This window comes from Oryza brachyantha, chromosome 2, assembly GCF_000231095.2.
Source record: "Oryza brachyantha chromosome 2, ObraRS2, whole genome shotgun sequence".
In the NCBI taxonomy this organism is placed as follows: domain Eukaryota; kingdom Viridiplantae; phylum Streptophyta; class Magnoliopsida; order Poales; family Poaceae; genus Oryza; species Oryza brachyantha.
Genome location: NC_023164.2, coordinates 8549699 through 8561561, shown reverse-complemented (window position 1 = coordinate 8561561; position 11863 = coordinate 8549699). Strand labels below are relative to the sequence as shown.

At 40.5% G+C, this 11863-nt stretch overlaps 1 protein-coding gene and 1 long non-coding RNA gene across 3 annotated transcripts; one reads left to right on the top strand and one right to left on the bottom strand.

Annotated features, from left to right (window-relative positions):
* Nucleotides 1–888: 888 nt before the first annotated feature.
* Nucleotides 889–1822, bottom strand: LOC102700500 (fasciclin-like arabinogalactan protein 13). Its single transcript, XM_006648508.2, has one exon. It carries the CDS (start codon nt 1800–1802, stop codon nt 984–986), a length of 819 nt encoding a protein of 272 aa, XP_006648571.1. The 5' UTR covers nt 1803–1822; the 3' UTR covers nt 889–983.
* A 1098-nt stretch (nt 1823–2920) lies between these two features.
* On the top strand, nt 2921–4963 carry LOC107303612. Of its 2 annotated transcripts, none has more exons than XR_001549573.2 (4): nt 2921–3100; nt 3179–3513; nt 4224–4639; nt 4717–4963. It is a non-coding gene; the product is annotated as an uncharacterized LOC107303612 (long non-coding RNA). The 2 variants fall into 2 exon arrangements; XR_001549572.2 differs by having other exon boundaries at nt 4221–4639.
* Nucleotides 4964–11863: the final 6900 nt, after the last annotated feature.

The following is an 11863-nucleotide window of genomic DNA, read 5'->3' as shown; positions in this document are numbered from 1 at the left end:
TTTTACTCCCATCCTTTCTCTTATATCTCGAGGTACCGGTACCTCGAGGTATCAAATCGTTTCTCACCATTGGATCTAGATAAGTAGGATGTGCACTGTTAGATCTAATGATTAGAAACGATTTGGTACCACGAGATACCGGTACCTTGAGGTACAACAAAAAGAATAGAAGTAGGCAAGTTTGGCACAACTTCACTCCAACATTTTTAACTCTGCTCTAACTTTTTGCCAAACGCGTTCAACTCCAGAAACTCCGAATCCGAAAAAATCCTGGAGTTGGAGGCCAACTCCACGTTTTTCCTGGAGCTCCTCAAGGGGTTCTCCAAAAACCAATCTTATCAACCAAAACATGGAGTTGAGGGGTAATTACCCACCAATACCACCATTACACACGTACCCCTTCACTAAAGAAAAAAAACCCGAACCCCCTCCCCGCCGTTACTGTTCACGGGTACCGTTAACCCGTGAACAGTAGCGTTGCTGCCCCTCCCTGACCACCAAACCCTAGGGCGTCGCCGCCCCTTCCGTTGTCAGCGACCCTGCATGGATGGCTGAATGGATCTTCCTAATCTTCGTGATCCCTCCAATACAAGTACTCGCTATAGTAAAAAAGCAAAAAAGTCATATCTCACCAAGCTCTCTTTTTCCTAGAGCTGGATACACAAATTTGCCAAATATGTACTCGGGATTCTGGATTTGTGAATTCTAGAGTTGCGAATCCTGGATTTACTGATCCTGGAGTTGATTTTCTAGAGTTGGAGTGCTCCCACACAGGCCCTAAAACTCTTATATCCGACTCAAATTACACGCACAACGTAACGACTGAACTGACTAAATGACACACACATCCGGTAAACACACTGCAATATTACTGTTGCTTGAGCACAGTAAGTAAAAATCATGCAAACATATACTGTATATGTGCATATATCAACTGCATGCATGCATCATATGCAGGTACATGCACACAGTACTCAATACTATCAGAGCAGGCTCATAGCCAACGCGGTCACAGCAGCTGCGAAAACGGGCCATCCTATCGCAATCCTGCCGGCAGCCGCCGTGGCCGTGGCATCCGCCTCCTTCGACGGCGCTTCGTCAGGCGTCGCCGCCACTGTCGACGACGAGGACGACGCGGTTTGCTTCCCCGGCTTCCCTGCCGCCGTGGGCGCATCGGCCCCGAGGTTCTTCTTGGCGCCGGGGCCGAACATGTCCGGCGGGAGCAGGACGTCGTCGAGCGAGTACACGGCGAGGGGATGGCCATCGCGGAGCGGCTTTCCCAGCGTGGTCTCCATGACCCCCGACGAGACGTTCACCTTCTCCTCGCCGGCGGTGGTGATGTTGACGGTGCAGACGCCGCGCTGGCTGGAGGCCTGGGTGCGGACCGGGTTGGTCGTCGTCTCGAACGTGACGAAGCCGTAGTACTTGGGCAGGATGTGGAACAGCACCAGCTCCGACTGCGCCTGCGCGTCCATCCGGTTGAGCGTCCCCGGCCGGAGCCGGCCGAACGCCGCGTCCGTCGGCGCCAGCACCGTCAGGCCATCGGCGTTCCGGTCGTTGTTCAGCAAGCTGCTCACCTGCGAGCTCACCTCGGTGTCCTTGAGCAGCCGCACGAAGGTATTGTAGTGGGTGGCCTTCGTGAGGATCTCTGTCAGGTTGAGAGGCCCCGCCGGGGCCGGGCTCGGCGCTTCACCGCCGGCGGCGGGCTGCTGCTGGCCCGAGGCGGTGACGAACACGGTGGTGGCTAGGGTTAGTGCAAGTGCAAGAAAAAACGTGCCTTGTTGGGAAGAAGAAGAAGCCATTATTTTTTGTTAGTATACGTACGTACTGACCCGTACGTGTTAGTGTCTGTAAGGGGTTTGTTTAAGTAGAGTTGAGAGGGTTGGAGAAGGAGGGCTTTCTTGCGGTTAAATAACGGCCAAACTGTTGGTTCGACCATCCTTTTTCTGGTTGGAACGGAAGACGCAGAGAGTTTTGTTCTGGTTATGTTGGTGCTACATGCATATCCATGCATGATATATACCATACGGCGAGGGGACCAATATACTACTCACTCATTTTTTATCTACGCGTAAGCTTTCGTACTATTCAATTTATTTTTTTACAAATATACAAAATTGTAAGTTATCCTTAAGTGCTTTTAGTAATAAATCAAATCACAACAAAATAATTTATAATTATATAAATTTATTAAATAAAATAGATGATCAAACATAACCTTAAAAGTCAACGGCTAGCATCAAATAAAAAACGGATACAATAATAGCCAATAATATACTTTATTATTTTTTTAAATAATCTATATACATATATATGATCAAAAATAATACCATATTATTGTGCGTTGTGATAGGGCATCGCTGGATTTGTATTTTCGCTTTATTAATTAATTCCACTACCCTCTTGATGTTCTACGTAGGAGTAACTTCCAATTCGCATTAGCTAGCTACTATTAGTAAGTACGTACTGTACTATATAATCGTATGATCCATTTATATATTTGATATGGAACATACGTGCATGCATGTCTATACTCTGCAATTTGCAGGGGGGGGCACCATGATAGTAACAGATGTTTCCGCCATATTTTCTCGAAAGGACAGCTGACCTAGACACTCACATTAATTAGTCATTTCGCTAAATTAAATTAACGGCATACATGTGTTCCTTTTTTAAGGTTGATTGTTTAAGAGCATGCCCAATCGATCCCCTAAACCACCCGAATTAGCAGGAATAGGGGGTTTTGTGCAAAAAATCAGCTCCAACCGTAGCGCTACCATTCCTCCATAAACTAGCGATCCCCTTCTCCGCGGTTTTCGGTACGCACTTTTGCGGAGGTCACGGGAGACCTCGAAATTGGTCGCGCGCGCAAGGGGAAAAGTCTTCGCGCGTGCTAGAAGTTTTCCGCGCAGTAGAAAAGCGTCAATGGGTGGTGGACAGCCGGCGAGACGTGGTAGCCGGCCAACAAAATCAGCGTCGTCGCTCCCGCAATCTGGCGCAACTCAATAGGGGGCCGGACAAGTTCGGTTGTCAGCTGCGGCAGTGACCATGGCAGCAGGTTGAGGTCGTCCGCCAACTCCCCCATCTCCCATGGTGTCTGGTAAGTGCTCTGCCGCCGGTGAATCGAATCGTCCTAGTCCGTCCACCATCATCCATTTTGCTTACCTTGTACCCCTAGATCTGAATGCAGGGCATGGTCGTTTCCCATCAGTGCATCGAGTTTATCGGATGCCTTCATCTCCCATGATGGTAGGTTAAGAATGTCGTCGCCGGTGCCAGTACATGCCACGCCATCCCTATCTCCATCTCTGCAAGCTGGATTTAGGCCCCCTGTCCATCGAGTAGGGTTGGCTCCTCCCCGTCCTGGAGCTTCAACTTTGTGTGGAGATGTTCAGGAGACAGAATCAAGAGCCGACGAGGTGACGAACATAGCTGATGTCATGAGCGAAACCGCAGCCACCGATGAGTTGTATCCAGGTTGGAATGTTGGTGAGCAACCATACATGAGACAAGGTGATAGATTCTAACAATTTCTTGTTGCTGTGCATTTGCAATGAATGGACTGCACTAGTGTTGTGAAATTGAGATGAATGGGCTGAACTTTACGAATTGCAGTGAAACTAGTGAAATATGTTATACGCACGTACCTTATATGAATTTAACTGAACTATATACTATGGATATAGAAACTGAACTATATACTACTCCCTCCGTTTCATAATGTAAGAAGTTTTAGCTATGCTTAGATTCATCTATTAACCAATGTATATTGTTTATATATATGTCTAGATTCATTGATATCTATATGAATTTAGAATACGCTAGAAAATCTTACATTATGAAACGGAGGTAGTAGTTAACTGTGGTGGCACCACCCATAGTGAGTTGTTAGTTGCAATACTAGCTTGCTCTGTACAACATCACTTTTTTCTGGATTGAGTTCAGATACTAAAAAAACTGAAATTTATGTAGCAGAGTATAAATGATATATATATAATGTGTGTGTGTGGGGGGGGGGGGGGTGGGGGTTTACACCGGTCAGAACAGTATGGGCATGAATTTTGTGCTAGTTATACACTGTGTCATTTTATATGATATTATTAGCATTGATACAAGACCCCAACTAGCATATGAACCAGGAACCTGGATGTAGTTTAAATTGGTAATAATATACCTTTATGTTCTTAAAGTTATGTTTTTTTCCTGTGTTTCATGTTCAGAAGATATGGCAGGCATGGGGTATTACATGAATTTGGTAAATGAAGATATCCCCCATTATGATTTGGGTGGCATAGGAAGCTAGCCAAAAGATGAACAGGCGCCGGCTGTTGATTGTACAACATCTGTTAAACCTAAGCAAAAGAGGTCGAAGAATTTCAGCGATGAGGAGAATGAACTACTTGTGTCGGCATGGTTGAACGTTTCATTGGATCCTGTCTCTGGATCTGATCAACCAAAATCCACATACTGGAATAGAATCTACGATTATTACCATTCTAACAAGACTTTTATTTCAGAACGCAATGAAAATTCACTAATGCACCATTGGTCTGCTATTCAAGAAGCCGTGAACAAGTATTGTGGATATCTTAGTAAGATTCAAGAAAGAAATAAAAGTGGTGTCAGACTTGACGATCAGGTTAGACTTCTTGTTGAACAATATTATATGATTGTTAATATGAGTAGTAAACTAAAGTTTTATTTCATTATTTGCAGGAAATGCAGGCCAGAATATGGTACAATAAAGATGATGAACATCAGAGGACATTTAACTTCATGAACTGTTACCAACTATTGAAGAACCAACAAAAATGGATGGTTTGGATGGCCAAACGCGCTCAGTTGGTGGAACAACAGAAGAATCCGAACAAAAGGCAGAAGAGTACAACCAACGCAGCTCCTGTAATGTCCACCGATGTTCATGCCACTGCTATTGGGGATGTAGCTGCAAATGGATAGGAAAGACCACCGGGAAGGAAGAAGGAGAAAGAGAAGTTGGCGAAATGATCGGATCAATCACGGCTGGACGCATTAGCCCTTATTTTGGCTGAGAAAAAAGGAGAGTGATGCTGACAAGAAGAAGGAGAGATCAGAGAGGTACGCTCGCGCATTCTCTCTTCAGGAGCAGAAGATAGCTATACAAAAAGAGGAGTTCGAACTGAGGAAAATGCTAGAAGAAGAGAGAATTGTGAGAATGGATGCTAGCGAAATGCCAGCAGATCAACAGGAATTCTATAAGATACTGAAACAACAAATTATAGCTCGCCGCACCATCAACTTGGATTCATCATAGCTTCTCATATATTAGCGTTTTTTTTACTTGGATAAATTTCTAGACTTTAACTTTATAATTTGTGTACATTTAAACATGTATGTTTTGGATGAACTATAAGTACTATTATCCTTTGAATGCTTCTGTTGTTTGCCAAATTGTTCTGTTGTCAGCTTAAGTGGTCCTTTTTTTTAATGCTGAAATGATACTGTTGAATGCTCCAGTGTGCTGAAATGGTGCCAATATATTCTGAATAAAGCTGTCGAGGGCTATATACTTGCTGAAATGATGTTTTCAGCTGGAATGCCACTGTTTTCATCCGGGAATTACTAAAATGATGCTGATTTGAGCAAGAGTTATTGAAATGATGCTGATTTCAGCTGGGAATTGCTTAAATGGTTCTGGTTTCAGCTGGAAAGTGCTGAAATGGTGTTCTAAGTTCTCTCATATGTTTTCAGGCTGACATAATGCAATATTGATGATCTTGATCACCTTGGGATTAATAACATATACCTATATACAGATATATATGGTTGCACACATATTACATTTTGTTGGAAAAGTATGGACCGAAAACATTACTAAATCTCAAATTATTACATATAGCAAGAAACCACACATACCTAATGAAAAAACAAAGTGCACATAATTTAGTATAGGTCTGCATGGCGCTGCCATAAGTATTCAATGAGGTCTTCTTGAAGCTGGTTGTGAATTGTCTTGTCCTGGATTTTTTTGTAGTTATTTATGAATTCATCAAAAGATGTAGTACGCTCATGTGAAGCGGCAACCTGCTCGCCCATTTCTTCATAATCTATATCTAAATCATCATCTCGTTCATCCTGAACAATCATGTTATTCATGATTACACACGCTCTCATTATTCGTCTGAGATCTTCTTTGTCCCATAGACGAGTTGGCCCACGAACAATAGCAAAGCGGGCTTGTAAAACCCCAAATGCTTGTTCAACGTCCTTCCTAACGGCTTCTTGTGCTTTAGCAAAATATTTCCTCTTATTACCTTGTGGCATTTGTATAGTTTTCACAAGTGTAGCCCATGACGGATAAATACCGCCTGCAAGGTATACCCCATTGTGTAATCATGGCCATTGATACTATAATTAACCTTAGGTGCCTAGCCTTCAGCTATCTTGTTAAAGATCGGTGACCGTTGAAGAACATTTATGTCATTATGAGACCCAGGCAAACCGAAGAAAGCATGCCAAATCCATTTGTCATGTGAGGCAACGGCTTCTAAAATCATTGTAGCATCCTTTGATCTACCACGGTACTGACCATGCCATGCGGTAGGGCAGTTCTTCCACTTCCAGTGCATACAATCTAAAGACCCCAACATACCTGGAAAACCTCTTTTTTCTCCAATCGCAAGTAATCTAGCAATATCTTTCTCATTAGGTGTCCTCATATACTCCTCTCCAAAAACCTCATCCACAGCTATGACAAACCTCTTTAGACTCTCTATTATTGTACTTCCACCAATACGCACATACTCATCAATTGCATCTGCTGCAATTCCATAGCACAACATACGAAATGCTGATGTTACCTTTTGTAAACATGACAATCCAAGTTTTCCTGCTGCATCTCTTTTTTGCACAAAATAGTCATCATGTGTTTCCACGGCATTCATTATACGTAAGAAAAGAGGACGGCTCATTCTAAACCTGCGTATTTAAAAAAAATCATAGATTCATAATTGAGACATACGTTCTACATAATGCTTAAATAAAAACGAATATATCATGAATTGATAGTTGCAACTCATTTACGAACCTGCGCCGAAAAAAAACATGGTCATATGTCGGATCTTCGGAGAAGTAGTCATTATACAGTCTCGAATGACCACCCAACCTATCTCGATCAATAACTTGGTGACCAAAAACAGAACCTCCACGCTTGGGTTCTTCATCGTCCATGAATTCTTCATTTACAACTTGTGTAGCCATATAAAAAACCCATTGTCGTCATCCGATGAAGACTCATCGTCCATAAGCATCTCAATTATTTTGCTCATCTCTTATACCTTTTTTCTTCTACCAGGGCAGGACAATACCTTCTTCTTGATGAGAGGGGATCTATAGGAGATCTTCTAATCGGTAGTAGGGGAGGTGATGGTGTTGCATGTAGGCGGATGGAGATGGCTAATGGTGTTGTCCAGTAGAAAAAAAAACAGGGGGATTGCCCCTTGCCAGCGGTAGTAGGCGGATGAGATGGGCAGCGGCTACTGCTGGCATAGGGCATAGGGCAACACTAGCAAAGAAGCAATTTCCACGACGTCAAACTGGGCCACGGCTACTGCTGGCATAGGGCATAGGGCAACACTAGCAAAGAAGCAATTTCCACGACATCAAACTGGGCCAGGACGTGCGGCTCTGGAGGCTAGCAAATTTCTGTTGGTTGTTATTGAGCATGGCCCACCTTTTGGTTTAGGGAGTAAAATATACTAAATCTGTTGGACACCAACTCTTTTTCAATCATACCTAAATCTTACAACCCACTAAAATGGGTTTTGGGGTGAAAAATTTTAAGGGGACCATTGGGCATGCTCTAAAGCCAAGCATATTTGAAAATAAAAAAATACAATAAAACTTTTATAGATGTATTCCTCGTGACCTAAAAGCTAATAATAGATAATAAACTTTGGTGAAAAAACCTCAAAATCAACTCCAAATTTAAGGTTGAAAATTTAAGATTTGGCTTACAAGTTTAGTAACAAATTTCTCAGAAAACTATAAATTAAAGGTCTTGTATCCCATAACTATAGATTTAGCGGTGAAACTATCACAAAACTATGAATTTTAGAGTTCCACTATTATCATTTTTAATTTATAAAGTTATAGTTTTAGGATAAAATTAACGTTAAATTTATAGTTTCGTGGTACAATACATTAAATCCAGTTTTGTGATACACACTCTTAAATATATAGTTTTGTGTAGTGATTTGATCAAATTATCTGTAGTTATGTGAAATTTACTCTAATTTTTCTCATAACAAGTTTATGGATATCATCTTTGCATGTCAAACCTTCATATTTGCCATATCAGATTACTGTAGGTTTCAAATTTTACCACTCCTTTTTCGAGCAACAACTTTAAGAATACTTTGGTTGCACGACAAATAATTAAACCTTACACGTACACAACTCTTCTCGTCCAATATATAACCTGACAATAGTTTTGAAGCTCCAAATTTAAGTTATAATCGAAGTTATTGCGACAAGTATGATGAAATAGATCAGGAAAATACTGAAAAGGGTATTCTGATTTTGCAGGCAGAAATATATAATTACTTAATGTAGGGGAGCACAGTGAAATGACTAAACTGTCTGCACATATTTAGGGCCTCTTAACACACGATTGTGAAAAAATAGGAATAAAAAAACAGAGATATTATGCATGCACATGGAATTGCTATCAGAATATTGTTGAATACACGCATGAACGTTTAAAACCTGCTGTTTGATTAAACACATGCAGAAATAAAAATATAGAAATTTCGAGTCATTGGAAGAATTAAAAAGGAATGTAAGAACTCATGCTTATTTTCTTTCAAAATCTTTGTTGGATAACTATTCAATCCCTTGGATTGGTTTTTACAAAGAGATAATATTTTTTTCCTATTTGTCCATAGTATATAGTCTGGAGTTTGCTCTATTAGTGGTACAATTTAATGTCCAGAAAATGCTTATACTCTCTTATCACATAAAAGTGACTCTACATAAGTGCTGCAAGATATAAAGACATTTCCTAAACTGCCTCTTTGAGTTACCAAAAGGCACTTATAATTATGAGGTATTTTTAAGAGTGTTTCTATATTATTTCTGTTATAGTGTTTACTAATTAGGCGGTAATGACATCGAACAAGCTTATGCCCAGAAATCTATAGCACCTTGCTACTCAGAAAATTCCGACGTATCTAGACAGCCATCTATCTATGAGAGACCAAATTATTTATATCTAGAGATAAATCATTTTAGAACTTTGATTTCGATTGGTTAAACTACAACTGATAAGCCATAGACAGAGATTTACAGGTAAAATATTTGTCTTAAGCAACAAAAGGTAATTTACAAATGAAACGTTTATATGTAATTTACAGGTAAAACGTCCGTCTGCATTATCAACGGTTATAAACCCAAGGCTGATAAGAACAGACTATATGAAATATCCGTACTAGGGGTATCCGTAGACTACATGTATATATACAGTCGTAGAGGTATCGAATAGGAAGAAGATTATATTTATATGGTATCAACCGGAGTTTGGTAACTGTAGGATTGCATGCCGCATGTACCGGATCCGAGTTGTAACCGAATTAGGATAGATCTTAGTCTCATCAGATTAGGACTCTATCTGTAAGCCCTACCCCCACTATATAAGGGGGATGGGGACACCCCTTATGGGTCGGCCAGACAGACGGCATATTCAGATCGACGATCTTCTAGTTGATCTGCCTACAATTCAATACAATCACCAAAAAGAAGTAGGATATTATCTCGCTAGTCGAGAGCCTGAACCTGGGTAACCCCATGTCTTCATTCTAACCATCGATCTTTACGCCTCGCTAGCCACCCCATATATATTGCCGACATCCAAATCGTCGATATACTATATAATAAGAAAACCCAAAAATAGACTTTAAAATTAATTTTTAAAACTAAAATTTTGGCTACGCTTTATAAGCGTACAAGCACACGATGAGAGCTCACACAAGATACTATAGAACTCATTATTTTTTATTTCAAAAATTTCAGTTAGATTAATTAGTAAGGTACTAAATTTTTGGCTACCTCATAAGTATTAATCCTGATTTTTTAATTATTAGATCTTAAGAAAATCTAAAATCGAAACTACAATTGGAGTGCAATAAATGGTCTTAGAATCCCCTTTAGGTACAAACTTACTAATCATTATAAATTTCCTTAATTTCTATTTTTTATTTTGAAATATTTATGTCGGTGTGCATTCATGAAGTAGGTCAACTCTTATTTTAGAAATTATGTTGAGATAATTTCACTGTATACTACCTCTTTTTACCATAGTTTCATAACTGTACAGGCCTAAGGCATGGTTTTCACTTTCATCACATATTTTTACATTGGAATACACTTTGAACAAGTATTAGTGATTTGCACTGTTGTGCTAGTGTTAGCCCCAGATCTTAGGAACTGGGAAACTTACATGGAATTAATACAAAATCTCTGAACTAGTAGTTTGGTACATATGTGATATAGTTGGTACATTGCCATTGGGATTAATATATAAGTCATATAATATGCAAAAAGATACATATTGGATGAGCCCAATGGGATCCCAAATTACTTGGAATGAAAAAAGATTGATAAGCTAGTGGAAGTTCTTAGCACAATGGTCACACATTCTCGATAGCCATTGAATGAGAACTCGACTCTATGGGGCCTCATGCGGTTTGTTTTTCTCGAGGTAGTGTGCGTACGGGTCACTCTACTTTTCTGACTTAAAATTAACGGGGGAGGATGAGTACATAGAGTATTCACAAGTCATCTCTATAAGGATTGATTCTTGTACATAGGGTTCAAGAAAAGGTTCGGAGTTATTTGCACAAATCTAGTTTTCGTAAATCAGTTCGCAAACCTATGTCTAACCATTTTTAATATAGTCGTAACAAATGATACATGTCTAAAACCACATAAAGGTTGTGTCCACTTAGCCAAGCTCCATTTGGTTTGGTTTACGTCGTGTTCCATCTTCCATTAGCAGCAGTCTTTCCCATCTTTCTCAAAAAAACTCTCAACCAACATCCCTTGCATATCTAGTCAAGATTAAAACATTCAGAAGCTACTCAAGAGTAGTACGAGACCCGATGCTCTTGACCCATGAGTACAACTATTCGAATAGTTTAGTTTTATTCATATAATACTATAGAGGATGTACGCTTCACTCATAATCCATGCCAAGCCAGTACACGTGAACATCGTACGACTTAGTTTTTCTGACCCCTAGTATTATGGCATCTAGTCCAAAAACTATGAGCCTCCATACAACCCATAGCGCCCATTCCGCCTTACCAGTGGTGAGAAGAGTCTTGGACATATATGTATCAAAGATGGAAAGAAAAGTCAAGTATAGTCACACACCGTAGAGAAAAATATCTTTCACCATGATCATGGAGATTGAGAGGCTACATGCCGCCAAAAGGGGAGAGAACTTCTAGGGAGGAGCACATCTCATCTCCCTCTCTCTCACTTGATAAAAAGATCTAGATGGTACTAGAGGGCCCGGGTGAGCAGGGTTAGGATGTGCCGACTTTGGAGAGGAAGGAGGCTATCAAGTTGTTGTGTAGGGGAGAGAAGGTGATGGTGGTGGGGAAGAGGTAGGAGTTGACACAAAGAGAAAGTGACAACGATGCATATGCCTCAGCCTCAGGATCAACGGAGTGGAGGATCGATGGAGTTACATGATTTTTTTTACTAGAGGGATGTAAAAGGATCTCGATATAAAAGATATTTTTTGAATGGTCAAGACCATATTTCATGTATTGGAGGATCTAAAGGCTTTGAATGTCTACCCAAAATATTGAACAATCTATAT